Below are 21,336 nucleotides of genomic sequence, written 5' to 3' on the forward strand. Positions count from 1 at the left end.
AGAGAGAGAGAGAGAGAGAGAGAGAGAGAGAGAGAGAGAGAGGGAGAGAGGGAAAGAGATAGAAGGAGAGAGAGGGAGAGAGACAGAGAGATTTCCCCAAGGGGATCAATAAAGGAATATCTTATCTTATGTGATGAGATACAAAAAAAGTTACAATTGACCTAGAGATGGTAAGATGGTAAGAAAAGTTTGTCAGGCAGACTGACCTTCAGATGCCTCCGGCTCCTTGTCACCACTCCCTGTGAACACAAACACCAGAACAATCTGTATCTATTGCATTACATAATACAAGACGATCAGAACGCGGTGCGGCACACATAAATTATTTAACATCCCAGTGAGTATCAGCAGCCCCTCGTTCAGCCTCTCCCTGCACCGCTGTTCCTGTTTGTGTTTTGTGATGCTGTTGCTGTCATACCTCTGGGGATCTTGCAGATCCAGTCCAGCTCAGAGTCGCAGTGCATGGCCAGCCAGGTCATCGTGCCCAGGTCAGCCGCAGCACACTGGCGGATGTTGTAGTAGTAGCGTCCAAAGTTCTGGTATGTGTACTACAAGTTGAGGGTGAGACGGAAGGTTAAAGCATGTTGTGGAACATTAGACTAAAATACTGCCACATTCAACCAAAGGATAGTGTTCTAGACTAGAGAGGATATAGTGTTGTTCGTATACTAAAAGACGAGGGTGGGAAGGAAGATAAAATCATGTTGTGGAAGATTCAACTAAAACGTTCAACCAATGGAGCGTTTTATGAGTACACTGACGGATGTTGTAGCGGCAGCGCCCAAACTCCTGGTACTTATACAGAAACACAAGGGGAGATGGAAGATAAAAAGGTCTGTGGATTTAGCAAATAAAATACTGCTATATTCAACCAACAGATCGTTTTATGAGTGACACGGAATTCCTTTATCTATTTATTTGCAACGCTAACTTTACGATTGAATGTTAATGTCGTGACTCACAGCCAGTCACTAAGCTAACCTTAACCACACTGTTACCTTAAACTAACCATAACCTTAACCGTAACCTTGACCCTAACCTTAACCACATTGTTACCTCAAACTAACCATAACCATAACCATAACCCTAACCATAACCTTAACCACACTGTTACCTTAAACTAACCATAACCTTAACCGTAACCTTGACCCTAACCTTAACCACATTGTTACCTTAAACTAACCATAACCATAACCATAACCCTAATTGGATGTTAATGTTTGTTTGTTTGTTTGTTTATTTACACATATAAAAACAATTACATATATAATACAATATAATCCACAAGGGATGTGTAGGAGAATTGCCTAAAAACCCTCAAGGGGCTTGCATGGCATGTGGCATTCACCAGGAAGCAAAATGACATTATATCAAGATAAAATATAAAATCCCCCCCCCCCCCCCCCCCCCCCCCCCAAACAAACAAACACACACAAGCAGGCCTATATAGACACCGATGCAGGCACCCATGCCATACGATTTCTGGTATAGAGAAAACAATTAATGACAGGAAGAATATATAATAAAACGAAAATACAATAACAAAATACAACAAGCCATCAGACCACAGTTTGTAAAGGAAGTCCATATGGGAAATATTGGTGCTCTAGGAGATGAGATTTCAGTGGTCTTTTGAATTTCAGAAAAGAAAATTCCAAAATATGTGGAGGCAAAGAGTTCCACAACTTTGACCCTCGGTAGAGGAAAACAAAACTGAGATTGGTTACATTGTTACCTCAAACTAACCATAACCATAACCATAACCCTAACCATAACCTTAACCACACTGTTACCTTAAACTAACCATAACCTTAACCGTAACCTTGACCCTAACCTTAACCACATTGTTACCTTAAACTAACCATAACCGTAACCTTGACCCTAACCTTAACCACATTGTTACCTTAAACTAACCATAACCATAACCCTAATTGGATGTTAATGTCATGACTCACAGCCAGTCCGTCGCTCCACTTCCAGCTGCCGTTGTCCAGGGGGTTCCTGCGGTTCAGGCCGATCCAGAACCAGTGCTGCTCGTGGTCCTCCGACTCCCTATGGACCACATCATCAATCAATTATGATCATCATCCTCGTCATCATCATCATCACCATTATCCTTCCTGTCATCACCATCAACATCATTGTCATCACTGTCATTATCACCATCACTATCATCAGCATTATAATCATCATCATCATCATCATCATCATCATCATCATCATCATCATCATCATCATCATCACCACCAACCCCACCAGACCAGTGCCATCTCACGGTTCATAATCACCAATCTCCACCATGACACAGACAAATTCCTTTCAACATGCTCATAGCCAGAACCCATTAACATTGCGCACTAGGGGGGAAATGTTCTGGGTTGTTTGTATTTCTCACACAACCATAGCCGTCAGCACAAAAGGCAACTTGCAAAATAGTGTCAGGGGAGAAATGTTTATGCTTCCACCATGAGAGTGTAGCTCACTGCGAGACATGTTGTTGATTCTAGTGACAGGGATTTAGAAAACGGCGAGAGAAAATATAGCGAGTGGAAGGGGAGGATGCCGACTGGGAGGCTTATATGAGCGGTCGGCATCCTGTGAGTGAGACTAGGTTATGGGTCCAGTCAGACGCACACCCACCCAAAAGCCTCGTGGAGCACCTGCAGGATGAAGTGCTCCTCGTCAGGGCTACCGATGCTGAGCAGGTTGGCCCCGTGTCTTTGGCAGAATAGGTGGGCCTGCAGCCAGGTCGACTTCTGCTCCTGCTGGGATGAGTGAAACACCTATACACAAGATATGGGTAATAAGAAGGTGTAATATTACAGTCTAATAACAAATGATAAAGTATAGAATATACATGAATCAAATATATAAAAGGTAAAAAAAGGTTAATCTTGTAAAGTGGCAACAGTGATAGTATGTAAATAAAGTACTTATCGACCGAACCCAGAATGCTCGCTTGTGAGGCCTTTAGCTCAAGACTACCAAGACACAGTTTTCTGATAACCCTGACCCTAACCTTAACCACACTGTTACCTTAAACTAACCATAACCTTAATCCTGACCCTAACCCTAACCTTAACCACACCGTTACCTTAAACTAACCATAACCTTAACCTTAACCCTGACCCTAACCTTAACCACACTGTTACCTTAGCCTCTTAAGCCCTAGCCATATTTTCTGAAAATCCACCTAAAAATACGTACCTATGTAAATGGAGATTGCTCCACTTCTACAAGACCATTTGCATGTTATTGGTATCTTTTGTAGATACAGTAGGCCTACTGAATTCTGCCATCCAGACACATGCAATTTGAAATATGATTATAGAATATCAGGCCTATAAATGACCTTATTATGGCCAAGTCATACATCTATGGATCGGGCCAAATCTCCCCTTTCCAATGGTTCAATCTGTTCAATCTGGATTTAGTACCACCAGGCGCCCCTGACAAAGCAGCAAACAGTGGCACAGTGGAACAACAACACAATCATCAAATTTGCTGACGACACTGATCTCTGCAAACGACGAGAGGGCCTACCTGGAGGAGGTTAAGGTTCTAGCGGGATGGTATCAAGAGAACTGCCTCTCCCTGAACGTCAGCAAAACAAAGGAGATGATTGTGGACTTTAGGAGGTCGGGGGTCAGGGACTACAGCCCCCTCAGCATCGATGGGGCACCGGTTGAGAGAGTGAACAGTTTTAAGTACCTCAGAGTCCACATATCCGAGGACTTGACATGGACCGCACACATTGACAGTGTTATCAAGAAGGCACGACAACGCCTCTACTTCCTTAGGCGCTTAAGGAAGTTCAACGTGAGTCAGAAGATCCTCAAGAACTTCTACTCATGCACAATAGAGAGCATCCTGACTGGCAATATCACCTCCTGGTTTGGGAATAGCACTGCACAAGACAGCAGCAGACTACAGAGAGTGGCCCGTTCAGCCAAATGCACAATTGGAGGGGGGCTTCCCACTCTCCAAGGCATTTACAACAAGCGGTGCATGGGCAAGGCGAAGAGAATAATCAAAGACTCCAGCCACCCAAACAACTGCCTCTTTGAACTGCTGCGGTCAGGCAAGCGATACCGGAGTCTCATGGCAAGCACAGAAAGACTCAGAAGGAGCTTCTATCCCCAGGCCATCAGGATGCTCAATGAACAATGATTGCTCAATGAAAAAGGCTTGAACAATGAACAATCGTAACAACCATCGAATGCACCCACACTCACTTTAAACAAAGAACTCACTGCTGCACCCACTTTACCCACTTTAGAACACCTAAACACACTTTATATTTATTGGCAAAGAATTTGCACTACAACCCATACATCATTATACCTTACTGTAAATTTTACCTAAATTGTACCTCATCCCATTTCTGCATTGTACTGTATAGTATATAGTATATTGTATTGTAACTCAGTTACTTTTCTACTCTGCATTGTACATTGTATATATGTATATATTGAACACTTTTTGTCTACGTACTTGACTTCTATTTTATACTTACTATACTTTTTATACTTATCTATTTTTATCAAGCACAATCTCTGGAGCAAAACAGAAAGAAGCATTTTATATAAAAGTATTCTGTACTTCTGTATGACAACTAATAAAGAAACAAGAAACAAGAACAAATATACTGTAAGTAAACATTTTCATCAGATTGAAACACGTTTCTTTGCTAGACGTTCACAGAAAGGTAGAGAAACTACCTTTGTTCCACCCGTGAGATATGATTCTGAAAATAACGAGAAGAAAAAGAAGTTCACGCTAGAAGTCAGATGATTGACAGGGGCTGGCGTGAGCTGGGAAGTGTAGTTCTTTTTATTCCAAAGCCCATCGAAAGCCCTGGGTCTCTTCTCTCAAAAGACTACAAGTTCAAGTTTCTTTATTAGTTGTCATACAGAAGTACAGAATACTTTTATACAAAATGCTTCTTTCTGTTACACTCCAGAGACTGTGCTAGACAAAAAAGATAAGTATAAAATAAAATAAGTATAGCAGTATAAAATAGAAGTCACGTACGTAGACACAAGTGTTCAATATGTACATATGTACAATGTTCAATGCAAGTAGAAGTAACTGAGTTACCATACAATATACTATACAATATACTAATATACAATATACTATATAGTGCAAAGCAGAAATGGGATGAGGTACAATTTAGGTACAATTTACAGTAAGGTGTACTGAGGTATGGGTTGTAGTGCAAATTCTTTGCCAATAAATATAAAGTGTGTTTAGGTGTTCTAAAGTGTGTAAGTGGGTGCTGCAGTGAGTTGTTTGTTTAAAGTGAGTGTGTGCGTGTGGATGTGTGTGCTGTGAGTGCATTTGATGGTTGTTGTATAGTGTTATTGTTCGTTGAGCAATCTGATGGCCTGGGGATAGAAGCTTCTTCTGAGTCTTTCTGTGCTTGCCATGAGACTCCGGTATCGCTTGCCTGACCGCAGCAGTTCAAAGAGGCAGTTGTTTGGGTGGCTGGAGTCTTTGATAATTCTCTTAGCCTTACCCATGCACCGCTTGTTGTAAATGTTCTGGAGAGTGGGAAGCCCCCCTCCAATTGTGCGTTCGGCTGAATGGGTCACTCTCTGTAGTCTGCTACGGTCTTGTGCGGTGCTATTCCCAAACCAGGAGGTGATATTGCCAGTCAGGATGCTCTCTATTGTACATGAGTAGAAGTTCTTAAGGATCTTCTGACTGACTTGGAACTTCCTTAGGCGCCTGAGGAAGTAGAGGCGTTGCCGTGCCTTCCTCACAACACTGTCAATGTGTGTGGTCCATGTCAAGTCCTCGGATATGTGGACTCCGAGGTACTTAAGACTATTCACTCTCTCAACCGGTGCCCCGTCGATGCTGAGGGGGCTGTAGTCCCTGACCCCCGACCTCCTAAAGTCCACAATCATCTCCTTTGTTTTGCTGACGTTCAGGGAGAGGCTGTTCTCTTGACACCATCCCGCTAGGACCTTGACCTCTTCCAGGTAAGCCCTCTCATCGTTTACAGAGATCAGGCCCACCACTACTGTGTCGTCAGCAAATTTGATGACAGCCTGTTCCAAGGACAGGTTAAATATGTCAGTGAATACCGGGGCCAGTTGGTCGGCACAGACTTTTAGGACGTGGCCGGGGATACCGTCCGGTCCTGCTGCCTTCCTGATATTCACTTTCTTAAAGGTCCTCCTCACCTCATGTTCGGTTACCCTGAACACTGAGGGTGCTTTCTCACTCACCATTCCGGTCCGTACCGTCCTCATTCCGGGTAGGGTGCGAACTCGGTGCAAACTCCCCCCCCCCCTCTCCCCCCCCCTCTCCCCCCTCTAGTTTGTGTACACACTTCAGTCTTGGTTCGCTCCGGGTTCTGTTTACGGTTTGTGTTTTGAGCGTCTAAGCTTGCCGTAGGCGATGATGTCACGCTCGAAACTGTAAACACAGGAAGACACGGCGGTGGAGACTGGATGCTGATATAAAATAAACAAATAACCAATAAATATGAAGTTATATTTGAACCTCTGTTGTCAAGCCTTGTCAATATAACCCACCCCCCTTTTCTCACAAATGGAACTGGTGTTGTGGAGTCCGCGTTTGAGCGTTTTGCAGGGTTAACGATGACTCTAAGCTAACGGCTAACGCTAGTTAGCTACTAGTAACATTGCTCGCATCAATTATATTGAATGTCATTTATCTACCGGTCGATAACGGCCGACTGGTTGGGCAGTTGGGCACCACTGGTCTATAGAAATAAATGCATTCGAACAAGAAAGTATAGTAGACATATAGCTATGGCAAAAAAAGTTACCAGGCTTAATGCGAGCCAGGGAAGTCTTTACCCCCTTCCGTGACTGCTATGTGCAAGCCAGGGGCTTTATATCTGATATATAAGATATATAGAAGATATAAATATCGTTTTAGTGGGTATTGCTGTATTGTATAGTTGTTGCTGTGTGTTTTTATCTGCCCACAATTCAAGCAAGTAACGACGTTGTGTGTGTCACTGGCGCGCACCCAGAACCACCTATTTCAAGCGTCCCAGGTTCAGCGGGGGGTAGTACGAATCAGCGCCGCTTGGCACCCAAAAGGGGTGTGTCCGTCTGAGTGAGAACACTCCCCCCCGTCCCCGGGGGCGCTGATTCGACCCTGAATGGTGAGTGAGAAAGGCCCCTGAGTCTCCCTCAGCAGCCGCTCCCCCTCCATTGCAGTGGCTTGTAGTCTGGTGTTGTTATTCCCAGCCTCAAACCTTGCATAGAAGGTGTTGAGATCATTTGCTAAGGAGATGTCACTGTTCAGCTTGAGGGAGGTGCCTTTGTAATCTGTCATCGTTCTGAGGCCCTGCCACATAGCTCTAGTCAGCCTGTTCATATTGAAGTTAAATTTTATCCATGTAGCAGTGTAGCACCTCTTTGCTTCTATTACTACTCTCCTGACGTTGTATCTTGCCACCTTGTGGTCATTCATGTTGCCTGCCACAAGCCCGGCATTGTAGGCTGCGGTTCGTGCTTTCAGAGCCTCACGGACGGATTTGTCTACCCAGGGTTTTTGGTTTGGGTAAACTCTAATTGTGGTAGTGGGGAGGGATTGTTTCTTCCACCAAAGTACATATAAAGTCCAGCACTGTCTCCGTGTAGTCATTAATGTTATCTGTGTTATCGCGGAACACCCCCCAGTCTGTACATTCAAGTGCAGCCTGTAGCGTTTCCTCTGACTCCACAACCATTTCTGCACCTCTCGCAAGACTACCGGCGCACGCTTGATACTTTGTTTGTACTCCGGAGAAAGAAAGATGGCGGCATGATCCGACTTGCCGAAACCACTGGCAGAATGAGCCTTGTAACCACACTTGAATTGCGAGTAACAATGGTCTAAAATGTTACCGCCTCTGGTGTTACAAGTCACATGCTGGTAGAAGTCTGGCAATACTTTTCTCAGATTGGCGCTATTGAAATCACCCACAACCACAATAGCAGCGTCAAGGTTCGCTGCCTGGATTCTATTTACCTCGTCATGAAGCAGGGACAGCGCGTCGCCTGTGTTTGCTTGTGGGGGAATATACACTCCGACCAAGATGACAGACGTTAACTCTCTCGGGAGAAAGAAAGGCCGACACTTGATGGATATATACTCCAGGTTGGGGGAGCAGTGGTTCGAAAGCTCTTTCACGTTGCCTGGATCGCTCCAATTGTTGTTTAACATGAAGGCTATTCCACCTCCCCGTTGTTTACCGGACTCTGCTGTTCGATCCTTGTGGTGTATGAAGAAGTGATCGGCCGGTTGGATAGCGTGGTCTGGGACGTCCGGCGTCAGCCACATCTCGGTGAAGCAGAGAACGTTACAATCTCTAACGTCTCTTTGGAATTGGATCCTTGCTCTGATGTCGTCCAGTTTATTGTCTATTGATTGTACATAGGCTAGCAATATACTGGGCAGTGGCGTTCTGTGCCGCCTGGCTCGCAGTCTGTTACACTCAAGTTAGGTTGCGCCAAGTCCTTGTGTCAATAATAGCCTTTCTTTCTATGAACTCATATTTCACTAATAACACTTAAAATCATTAGTAAACAAACGTAGTGCTGAAAATATACACGTTGACTGCTGTTTTGACAGGGTTAGGGTCTTTACTCTTGGCTACATTTAAAAAAATAAACGCAACATTAATTAATACGTTCTGTATGGATGGATTTATGGCGTGATATCAATCTCGTACTGGTCCACTCGGGCTTAAGATGTTAAACTAACCATAACCATAACCTTAACCCTGACCCTAACCGTAACCACACTGTTACCTTAAACTAACCATAACCATTAACCTTAACCCTAACCCTAACCACACTGTTACCTTAAATATATAATTATGTACCTTTTTTCCTGTGGTCGATTAGTACTTTATTTACGTTTTCTGAGGAGACTGCGTTGCATATTTTGACAGCACCGAAGGCACCCATGGCCATCGTGATCTACCTTGTAGCAGTGACGCAGGTTGCTGTTGCTCTTCCACCCGCTGGGGCAGGAGCCGGTCAGGCTTGGGGTGGGCTGCGGGGCGGGGGGCTCCGGACTCAGAGACGTGTCCTGGTTCTGACGGCAGATGAACTTGGCCCGCGCCGACTCACAGTCCTTCACCTCCCACAAGCCCACTGCGTAGCCCGTCGCCATGGAAACACAGCCGCCCTCGGTTTTCACTGAAACAGAAAGCGGGGTGAAAATGTAGCACATCAGGCACGTTGATCAAAGTGTCTGCAGCTCGAAGGTTATGTGAGGAAAAAAAACGCACAGGCAATTTGCTAATGGACCATCCCTTACGACTTTGTTTCCCCGTATGAATCTGCACCGTCTCAAGTGATCTCACTACACACAGTACTACATACTAAAGTTATAGTATGTGCTGAGAGAAGACGGCTCATAGTAAAGCTGAGGAGGATCCACCCTGGACCTGGACTTGGACCTGGACTTGGACCCGCATCTCAGCTACAAACGTATCATGTCCTTCAGTTCTGGACTGGATCTGGTTTCATCATCATGGATGTTGTCAACTCATAAGATGGGGAAAGTGCAATATATCCCTGAAGTTACAATAATCATTATTTACCATTTGATGCCCCATTCCAGTGCTGCTGCAAAATGTTATGTATTATAATATACATATATAATGTATATAATAAATATCCAACTGTTAACGATTTCCTCAATAAATTGACCTTTTTTAAAAGAAAGCTACATCAACATTCCACATAGTCAGTTATTTTTTATCATGGTAAGTTATGAAGGAGTTGATCATTTTCTAGATAACTTTTCCGGGGAGATGTCTCTCAATTTCAGTGCCAAATCCGGAGACAAGGAGCTGATTTTGAATAGAAATTCTGGCTACACCTCTTCAAACATCTGCAACCAACATTTCTTCATCTTCTCCTTCATGGCTTGTAGCCATGGATATCATTTGGAATGAGGCTTAAAACATGGACCCGTGAAGACCTTTCCTGGTAGATTCAGGATTCAAGAAACTTTACTACTCACAGCCATACGATCTTAATAGAACATACAAACAATATCTCAACAACAGAAAGGACAGCCCATAAGGCGCTGCATTCCATTTACACATCAGCATCATGGACAGATAGATAAGAGAGGGGAAAGGTGTGGCCCACCTGGTTGATCGCGGTTCCAGTTGGTGTACGACACTTCATCCCTGCTAAGCCAGTGGTATGTCTCTGGGTTGTCCTGGTTATGGAGGCCGATCCAAAAGGAATCTCCAGAGCGTCCAAAGACCAAGCTGTTAGCGAAGGCCTGTTCAAACCTTTCAAGATTCAAGAGTTTTATTTGTCACATACATACACAAGACATGTAGTGAAATGAAGGTGGCCATGCCCGTCCTCGATTGTACAAAAATACATATAATAAAAAAGAATAATAAAATAGAATAGATAATAAAATAGAATAGACATGATAAAAAGTTATTCGAATAAAATACAATGCTAAGCTTAAGAAATAAAGGTAATGAGTACTATGTAACGGATGGTACCGCGAAGTGCAGTTACGAAGGACTTCAGATGTTGTGAAGTGACTGGGGTGAGTAGCGGTAATCTGGGTTAAACTAACTCTCATCCTCAAAAGACACATAGACACGTTACAAAGCAGTGAGTTCACTTCTTGGTATAGCGGTCTGTGCTGTTGCCCGCGGCGTGGGAGACACAGGTTTGAAACTCCCTCGGGGCATCGAAGTTTAAGGTGACGATGTCACAACCGTTACATATATACAAATATACAGTTGTGTTTTTAAAGTGACCTTAAAGTGACCTGAGAATCTAAAACTGCCTTTTAATGGACGCAGCAATAGCAAAACAGACCGTGATGTGCCTTTTGATTATTGCCAACATGAGGCATGTGCATTTGTGGACCAAATACATGGTTTTGCAGGTTATTTTGCGACGGTAGGAGCCTCTGGGGGGGGGGGGGGGGAGAACTGTGTAAATACCACACACACACACACACACACACACACACACACACACACACACACACACACACACACACACACACACACACACACACACACACACAGCAATCTCAATGTGCAAAATCTATTTGTGGTGGGCCTGTGGTGGTGGGACACATATACATCTATGTATGGGAAGACAGATATACCTGTTGGTGATGGTAACAAGGGAAGCTCCGCTATCCATACAGGCCTTCTTGGCCTCCTCAAAGGTTGACTGGTCCTCTCCCACCCAGTAGCAGGCTGGACTGTGCCACTTCCAGCCCTAATGAGAGAACCAAGATTGAGGGAGAGAAGGGGAAAGGAAGGAAGATAAGATAAGAGAGGAGAGGAGAGGAGAGGAGCAGAGAAAAGAAGAGAAGAGAAGAGAAGAGAAGAGAAGAGAAGAGAAGAGAAGAGAAGAGAAGAGAAGAGAAGAGAAGAGAAGAGAAGAGAAGAGAAGAGGAGAGGAGAGGAGAGGAGAGGAGAGGGGAGGGGAGGGGAGAGGAGAGGAGAGGAGAGGAGAGGAGAGGAGAGGAGAGGAGAGGAGAGGAGAGGAGAGAGGAGAGGGGAAGATAGGAGAGGAGAAGATAGGAGAAGAGGAGAGGGGAGGGGGAAGAGAGGAGGAGGGTGATGATTGTGAAGGAATCATGTATTTAGTGAGTGAGTGAGTGAGTGAGTGTGTGTGTGTGTGTGTGTGTGTGTGTGTGTGTGTGTGTGTGTGTGTGTGTGTGTGTGTGTGTGTGTGCACGTGCATGTGCATGTAACCATTCTCCCCACAACCATTACCCCAGGCTGTTGCTGCAAATAAAAACGTCAGAGATCATCTCCTGCAGTCAAAACAGAGAGATGTGACGTCTGTTGCCCCTTAACCAACCTACTGTATCATGACGGGGTGAAGACAACAAGTCTAGGCAGGTAGAAATAACTCTCTAAGTAGTCTAAACCTCTCCCGTCAACGTATGAGGACGTGTACAGGACGAGAGCCCAGCCAACACACAGAGACGGTCACGAGGGGTGAAACTGCCTTAGAAAGTCACAGTGTGTCCAGCTTTGTGTGAATCAGTCGAATCTCAGACTCTTTTGCACAACTGCGTTTGGCAGCCCGGATAGAAACCTTAGAAGAAAGCCAGCTGGAATGAGCTGCTCTGTTGAAATATCACATTACTCCTCTCTCTTACCCTCTATTCCTCCTCATCGCTGCTTCTTACAGTAATGACATTCTTTTTTTCAGTAGACCGGTCTACAGCCGCTCTCGTGACATTATGGTCTTAATGATGGACAAATGAAAGGCCTATTAATTGCAGTTTTTTCCCCCACGCGCGTGAGCGGGAGCTGTGTGCCGTCTGCTCCGGAGAGATACCACATCACCACCACATGGCCCCCGGGGCTGGAGCCATACTGATTGACCCCTGTCACATGACCACCCAGGCTGACACGCTCTCTCCAGGGAGAGGTCAAGTTACATTACACTGGACAAATGGTCCCTCCATATACAGAGCGCATTGTTAACTATCACCGCCGAGAGTCACCAGATCCTTCGACTTTATCACATACAGACAGTATAAATGAACATTTAGCAGAGATATTAATGTGACACACACATATACACACTCATCCATTGCTTACAGTGCTCATTAATAAAGGATCATCGTATCTTATCATCAATTATCCCCTTTGTCAGATGTTATTAAAAGACAATAGTATAAACACTATGCCTTTATATATCTTTGATAATATCTGGATCAGAGAACTTGAACAGTGAACATTTTTACCACTTGACAGGCAACAGCAGCAATATGGTTGAAAGTCTATACTATGGAGACAAGTCTTGACTGTCAGGTCACACAGAGATGGGTCTAACAGATGTGCTACTCTGCCACGAGAGAGACATGATGTATGGCAGTGCCCAGCGTGAGCGCAGCTCGTTATGTGTATGTCTGCGATGAGAAGACATTTCACTTAATTTCTATGAACGTGTGTGTGTGTGTGTGTGTGTGTGTGTGTGTGTGTGTGTGTGTGTGTGTGTGTGTGTGTGTGTGTGTGTGTGTGTGTGTGTGTGTGTGTGTGTGTGTGTGTGTGTGTGTGTGTGTGTGTGTGTGTGTGTGTGTCGTGGGATAGGGTTGTCTCTGTCTGGGGCGTCTGGTGACCTCAGAGGCCCTGAGGGTGTGATTTGTGGAACAGTTCCAGACCGGGGGTGGAGTAGTGGAGCTCCAGGGGACTTCAGGGAATGGGAATCAGCCCTATTTTCATGGTATTTCACTTCAAGGGCGGTTATATATAAACCTTATGATAACTCAAGTAGAGATGCATTTTTGTGTTGTTTTGAGGAAATTGTGTCAAAACCAAGGACTGTGGTTTTGACACAATTACCACAAAACAACAAAAAATGCATCTGCGAAATGGCGTGAAAACAGGCTGTCCCCTCAGAGAATAGGGGGGCAGGGGTGAGGACTGGCTGTAATATTAGCAATAATAAATATGCCCTCAGTGCCACTGTTGACGGAGCAGTGTGGTGCTGCAGGAACTGTGAATAGAACCATTATTGAGCAACAGAGAGGGAGAGTCAGGGCTGTCCCGACTCCCCAATACCTTTTTTGGGTTTTGAAGATTCAGCATAGATTATCATCGAATATTCAAAGCATTTTATAAAATTAAATAAATGGTCTAAAAATATTGAAAAAGAATGAGCTTGTGCAGCCTATGCCAATACAACAATAAAAAAAACTATTCGCAGTAGGCTAATCCACAAAATAAATTGGCTTATAGTTTAACAAAATAGTCTCTTTATACAGGTCTAATCAAAGTGTAATAGTCTCTTTATACAGGCCTAATCAAAGTGTAATAGTCTCTTTATACAGGCCTAATCAAAGTGTAATAGTCTCTTTATACAGGCCTAATCAAAGTGTAATAGTCTCTTTATACAGGCCTAATCATAGTGAAATAGCCTCTTTCAACAAACAAACAAAACAAACTATATAATTTTTGGCAATCGAAAAACGAATAATCAGGTGAAACTAATGATTGATGATGTGTAAGCTTAGCATTGTATTGTATTTTATCTTAGTACGTTTTATCATGTCTATGTTATTATCTATTCTATTTTATTCTTATTATTACTTGTATTTTTTGCACAATCAAGGCGGACATGACCACCTTCATTTCACTACATGTCTTGTGTATGTACAGTATGTGACGAATAAATCTCTTGAATCTTGAAAAGTGAAAGTCTCTTTATACAGGCCTAATCAAAGTGAAATTGGTTGCTCATGAAAAAAGAAATAAGGCCCATGTCAGTAGACCTTCACATGAACTCTTAAATAATTGTTGCCTTAGGATTAACTGAACAAAAATAAAGTTAATTGAGACTTAATAAAAGCACAATAAATACACATGAAAAAAAACACATAAAACGCCGGCACCTTCACTTTAAGAGTGCATTGATCAAATAAACAACCCATATCCAATCAAAGCAGGAAAACATGAATAACACGTCACAAAAAATAGCTTCTGTGGTCTAAGCCTGAACACAAACTAACATACCTGGAGCTTTGAATGATATGAGGCTCAACCCGCTTCAGGTTGTGTGATAGAAAGACCAACGTCTCCACATTCTTCTTCAACTGGGAATTTCTATTTTGCTTACAATAAAGCCAGCTTTTGAAAAAAATGCACTCTGAAGGGGTTGAAGTGGCTTGAAAGCAGTCGCATGGCTACAGTTGCCAGCCGCGGATAACGGCCCTCATCTTGTTTCCACCACTCAAGAGGACCGAATTCCGCCTTTGACCTGCCTGGCGATAAAGCCCATTACAGATGACAGAAAGCGAGAAATAACTGATAGCTGTAGTCTCATTCATTGCTCAAGACAAGAGGCCTGTCAATATCGTGGAAGGGGGAGGATTTAAGCGGTTAATGAACACACTGGGGTCAGGGTAGCCTACACACCATTGATATATATAAAGACTAGATGACTCACCCGCGCTGCAGGCCAACGGAGACCGACGTTGCCACATGGTGGCCATCTTGCTACAGGTAGCACGCCCACTCATAACATGAATGTCTATAGTGCATGTACTATTGAAATAACCATAGCTTGCTACATTTTCAACCGTTTGGTTTGTTAAAAACGTCAGAGATGTAGTTATCATCTTTCTTTCTTACTTTCATATGAAAATTAAAAAAAAATCCATAAAAAGTCTTCCAATAATAAACCAAACCGTTTGTAAATCCATCAAGATTTCAGAGAGTTAAGAGTGTTTTCGTTTGTGCAGATCACTCACCTTTAAGCAGCTACTATAATACGTACCAGAATAGTTAACTGTAGCAAGATGGCCGCCGGTGAACTACGCGCGAGACTCCGCCTTGCGCTATCTAGTCTTTATATATATCTATGGCCTACACTCTGCCTGAGCCAGATAGCGAGGCATGTACTGTATGGGACAAAAATAATTTGCCTCATGGAGAAGCACAAGGTTTCATGGGTAGACAAGAGCTAAAGTGGTAGTTTTCTGAAAGATCTAAATAGTAAATACCCTTGTTTGAAAAGAACTAATGAATGTTTATTCATAATGAATGATGCTAGTATTAGCTTATTATTTCAATAAGCTAATTCTTATTTCCCAGGCTTATTCTTATTTATTTTAGCCCAGGAAGTTTAGTATTTGAATACTGATTTTGACGTCGATTACCATGGCAACGATTGAAGCCTGGAATAATTGGGGTCAGCCCCAGGGAGAGATAAAGGGAGAGAACAGAATACAGCTGCAAGCAGCGACTCTGGGATCCAAGCCAACAGGGGAAAGTTCAGGACAATAAGCTGTCAGGGACAGTTGATGAGTGACTTTCACAGCGATACCGATATCCACACATACGCGGATTTCTCTCCACGCACCGTATTTGTATTCGCATTACCGCGTTGCTTTTTTTGGGCCAAACGTGGACGGATTTGCATGAAATCAGGCCCCTTGGGACTTGAACCCATGAAAACATTAACAAGACGGACGGAGAGAAGAGACAGGAAGGATGAGACGGAAAGCAACAGTTCACAGAGGGAGAGTGAGAGGCACAAAGCCACCAGGATCTAAGAGCATGGTGGGGGTATAGTGAGAGATAGACGGAGAAATAACACACACAAGAGGACCAGGCACTCTTCCCTTTTCATGAAAAATGCCTTTATTGATCTGGCATGGTAGAAGCAGTTCTTATTAGTAAAAAAGGGAAGATTCTCTTGGCCCTCTTGTTTTTGGTGTTTTGTTGTGTAAAAGTTTTTTTTCTTCCTCAGATAATAATAATAATAATAATAATAATAATAATAATAATAATAATAATAATAATAATAATAATAATAATAATAATAATAATAATAATAATAATAATAATAATAATAATAATAATAATAATAATAATAATAATAATTAATAATAATTGAATACCTTTTTGCAGTCTTGGTGTTGTGGCTGTCCGTCTGACTTAGTTCCTGCTTTCTTACAGATGGACGGAAGAGTCAGATTACAAGGGCTGTCATTCCAGCGGCCGTCCTGCGTGCGTGCACGCACACACACACACACACACACACACACACACACACACACACACACACACACACACACACACACACACACACACACACACACACACACACACACACACACACAGAAAGAGAGAACACAGCTGTTCAGTGTAAACAGCTAGAAGGCTCTTGCCGGCAGTGTGAGTCCAGTACTGTGGGGTGATTAAGACCCCTAGACGAGGGGGTGGGGGGCAGTTTGGAGTCAGGGGGTCACTCACAGGTCCCCAGATGGTGACGCAGTCCTCCTGGGTGTTGCGGAAGTTGTTGGGCTCGAAGGGATGCCAGTAGGTGAAGATGACGGGGGTGTGGTCCGTCCACTGGAAGTCCATTTGCATATCAGTGTCGTGGAGCCCTATCCACAGCTCCTCGATGTCTAGTGGGAGAGACGGTAGAGTTGAGTAGAAAATAAGGCAAGATGGACGTAGGCGGGACAAAGACATACACTGAGCCATAGATATATATATAAACACTAGATGGCTCAAGGCAGAGTCTCCCGCGTAGTTCACCGGCGGCCATCTTGCTTGAGTGGACTACTGCTTTGAGGTGATAATCTGCACAAACATAAATACTCTTAACTCTCTGAAATCTTGACGGATGGTTTATTACAAACGTTGCTTGTAAGAATTTTTTTATTTTCATAGTCCATTATAAGTATGCAGTATGATAACTACATCGCTGACGTTTTTAACAACCCAAACGGTTGAAAATTTAGCAAGCTATGGTTATTTCAATAGTACATGCACCATAGACATGCATGTTATGAGTGGGCGTGCTCCACCCACGCAAGATGGCCACCATGTGCACTGAGCTACGAAGACGAGGTTTCACAAGCGGGGATCCAAATGAACTCCAGAGACAGTGCCACCAAGCCGCCATATGCGGGGGAAGGTTGTGGCGGCTGTGAGGGTAGCTTTGTTAAAGGAGCCCTATTGTGAACGTCCCTACCACTAAATGACCCCCAAGAAGATAATGACAATTTACATTTTGTCATTTAGCTGACGCTTTTATCCAAAGCGACTTACAAGTTCTGTACCACAAGTCAGCAGGAAGGGTACAACTCTGGCAGCTAAGGGTAAGTAAGATTCGAATCGAGTGTCGAACTTGAGTGCTAGTCTTGATTGCATAGTAGTTTAGGCATATTAGCATAGTAGGTAGTAATATAGGCACGGTAGATTACTTAATAGCAAAGTGCATAATATTAAAAGATAGTATGATGTTTAGTAGTTTTCTTTTTGACAAGATTTTAACTTCATATCTAATCTCTTGTTAGTGGTTACAATTCAGAACAAATAGTAAACAGAAAAATAGGCATAACCATTTCACCTTTCTTCAGGTTGCGTACGATGAACTCTAGCTCGGGTAAAGTGTGGATGCTGACGAGGCTGGCCTCCATCTTCTGGCAGGTCTTCTGGGCCGTGTCCCAGTCTATCTTCTCTGATGTCAGCTTGTAACAGCCTGCCTGGAAGGCCTGCCATCCAACGTCACAATCATACTTCTCATCATCTGCCCACGAGTCTGTGGGACGAAGTGACACACGTCAATCACAAGGGATTTATGGAAACGGAAAGAACGAAAAACAAACCCAAATTCTTCCAAATGAATGAGACAAAAAAGCAACAGTTGTGATTGGAGGATCAAGAAAAAGGGGTGGGGCTTGAGACAATTTTGAGTTTTGATGGGCCAGCAGTGTTTGCCACAGTGTTCTTATGTTACTTGTGGTGGTGTGTCAGGCTGAGATGGACACGATACATAGTCAGTAATGGAAAATTATGCAATATGAGAAGCACTGTAAATATGTAATTGTCTCACTTTTCGGACATTTGATTTATTTGTGGTGGGCCTGTCTGTGGGGTTCTTGCAGGTTTCAAATAAATACATTTAATTAACTTTTTAAGACCACTTTGAATAAAATGTAATACCTATTTCATGGCCATACTGGCAAAAAAGAATGAAGGAAAATTACTATGAAAGAAGTAATTCCATACATATTGTTGAAGGGGGAACTGACTGGTTATGACTCTACTGCTTACTTTGTAGCCCGGACATTTTCCCCAAACACATTGAAACGTTATCGCAAGTAACTTCCTAATCCAATAAAGTTTTAGGACTTATCAACATAATATTTAAGACCTTTTTAAGACTTAACCTCTTAACAGTCCTGCAAATATAGCATAACGTGATAAAACGCCTGTCGATTGCATACTAAAAGTAAATTATACACTATTCTGGATCACTCTGAGTGCTATTGTCATAGAGTTACAGAGGTTTGAACACACTGAAATAACGTTTTTTTTCAGATGCCTGCAGATCGATCTACTGTATAGTTATTAGCTGAAAACACTGGGGCCATAGCCTGAAGTCTTACCTAGAACATGTCCAAAGTTGATAACAATATCACAAAAAATTTGTGTTTTACACATCTTTATATAATGGTATGTTTAGGCGTTTTTCCTAAAAATGTGTGAGAGGAGTCACACTACAGTACTGTACCTCAGTCCCCTCTCCCCCTCCTCCACTAATCTCCTGTCACATACACCACCCCCACCCCTTCTCACCCCCTTCTCACACAATAACAGATCAACAACAGATCAGTGCAACAACAGATTAGCACAATTTGCGCTCTGGAGAGGGAGGCGCACGTTCATTCTCTGACGCTTTACCACTTTTACCACTTCTTGGTCTCAGAAAACCAACTCATGTAAGATGTCATTGGCTACACAAACAGTCAATAATTTTCAGCGTCAGTGGTGATTTCTCCGGTCAAGAGGTGAAACCGGAGGTGGTAACTTTTTCTAAACTGACGCTTGTTGGATGTTTGGTTTTATAACCCAAGATTGGAAGCACGTAATAGGTCAAGCGGTGTGTCAATCAAACGGTGGCTATTTTAGCTTTCAACCGATGTGTTGGTTGAGTGGCAATAACAGTGTAACACCGACAGACCACTGTGAAGGGCGGGCCGTCGGAACATTAGGGGTTTTAGGACTTATCAACATAATATTTAAGACCTTTTAAGACTCAAGGCCTAAAATTCTGATGAAGACTTTTTAAGACCTCGCGGAAACCCTGTGTCTGATACTGTGGTGGTGCACCACAAATAAGAGGAACACCGCGAGTGTAGACTGCCTGCAGACTGACCCGTGGTGAAGGGGTCTAGAGTAGCATTGGGTCTCTTCTTGCAGACATAGGGCAGGGCCACAGAACAGTCCCTGTTTTGCCAGCGGCCTGACGACTCCGTCCTGATGACAGCACAGTTCTCCTCATCTGCATGGTTCGGCTGATCTGGTAGGAGGCAGGAGTTAAGGAAGATCAAGATGTAAGATAAGATAAGATATTCCTTTATTGATCCCCTTGGGGAAATTCGAGCATAAATCAAATCAAATCAAATTTATTTATAAGGCCCGACAACACACGTTAATGTCCCCATGGGCCGTACAGGTCTTCTTTAAACAAGTCAAGAAGAAAACATAACAATAAGTCAAGAACAGAACAGGAACACCATAAGGTCCAAACATTTTTAGATGAATGCAAAAAAAAATAAAAAATTAAAGAATGCAAGCACTCCCAGACATACCCCACGCGAAGGTAAGGAAAAACTCACTAAAACCTAACAATAGGGAAAAAAGCTCCACAGGCAGTGTGGAGGAGAGAAACCTTAGAAGGGCCATTCAAGGGGGGATCTCCCTTCTTAGATGTTGGTGATAGTAGTGTTGCAGACGGACAGTTGGTAAGCATGCACTCATGTGTGTAGTGAAACACAGATGAGTGCATGCAATAGCAACTGAACATTTTGAAAGATTAAAGATAAAGCTAATAGCGACAACTGAACATTTTGAAAGATTAAAGATAGAGCTGATAGCGGATCTATTTGAGGCACAGGGGCGGCGCAAAGAGGGTCACGTCCTCCCCGTCTTAGTCACGGGACATTCAACACTCCGGTCATTGCTCAGGGACAGCCGGAGACAGGGAGATAGGGGGCGGCGCATCATAGCAGCATGGGTGAGGGGAGGTACAGGTATGGGCAGGGTAATAATAGAACATTTGATCTGAATAGTGATTGATATAAAAGAAAATAAACAGTGTAAACAATATAATTAACTCTGAAAAAAAAACAGTGTAAAGAAAGGTGCAGATGACGGTATTTATGCCCTATCGGTTATATTATATGTTACAATAAATATAGGCAATAGAAAATTTGTATCTGAATATATATGAGTACGAGTAAAAGTAAACACAAGGTGCAGTATACACACGGTACCCTAACTGGCATGATATACATCATACTTGATATGTTGTGGTCCATGCCGGTTTGGATGTGAGATCCATCTGAGTGTTCTACTGTCCAGTCTTTAATGAGCTGAAATAACATGTTTACCCACTGGCTTACAGTGTACACAAACAAGGGCTGAAAAATAGAGGATGATCATATTACAGTGAAAACAGGAAACTTGTGGGTTGAAAGTGTGGGTGAGGCCAGCATAAGGTATTTCGGAACGTTGATGCCACTCTTACCGGATTCCCAGTTGAGGTACTTGAGCGGCGAGGAGTCCGCCCACTGCCAGCCCCCATTGACGTCCAGGTCATTCAGGCCAATCCACAGAGCAGCGCTGTAGCCAGTCAGTAGACCTGACAGAGCGGCGAAACACATGTCTTAAACATGACTACAAAACACTAGGAAAGTACAAGCCCCTCACTCACAAACACTTGAGTTAAGCGGTACAGTAATACGATTTAAAAACACCTCATATTAACAAGAAAGGTTTGTAATGGGGTAATTAAATACATGTATATATTTATTTTTACT

At 43.2% G+C, this 21,336-nt stretch overlaps 1 protein-coding gene across 1 annotated transcript in view; it reads right to left on the reverse strand.

Moving 5' to 3' along the window:
- Positions 1-21,336, reverse strand: part of mrc2 (mannose receptor, C-type 2) — a 100,616-nt gene that overhangs the window by 33,480 nt on the left and 45,800 nt on the right. The window contains exons 5-16 of the mRNA XM_084328945.1: positions 21,045-21,158; positions 19,671-19,814; positions 17,859-18,050; positions 16,754-16,908; positions 16,399-16,503; positions 11,137-11,252; positions 10,140-10,288; positions 8,959-9,176; positions 2,641-2,783; positions 1,956-2,052; positions 419-548; positions 207-239 (exon numbers count right to left, since the gene is read on the reverse strand). Coding sequence (XP_084185071.1) covers positions 207-239; positions 419-548; positions 1,956-2,052; positions 2,641-2,783; positions 8,959-9,176; positions 10,140-10,288; positions 11,137-11,252; positions 16,399-16,503; positions 16,754-16,908; positions 17,859-18,050; positions 19,671-19,814; positions 21,045-21,158 — 1,596 coding nt within the window. The remainder of the gene's footprint in view (positions 1-206; positions 240-418; positions 549-1,955; positions 2,053-2,640; positions 2,784-8,958; positions 9,177-10,139; positions 10,289-11,136; positions 11,253-16,398; positions 16,504-16,753; positions 16,909-17,858; positions 18,051-19,670; positions 19,815-21,044; positions 21,159-21,336) is intronic.

The sequence above is a fragment of the Notolepis coatsorum genome (genome assembly GCF_963971535.1).
Source record: "Notolepis coatsorum genome assembly, chromosome: 14".
NCBI classification, from domain to species: domain Eukaryota; kingdom Metazoa; phylum Chordata; class Actinopteri; order Aulopiformes; family Paralepididae; genus Notolepis; species Notolepis coatsorum.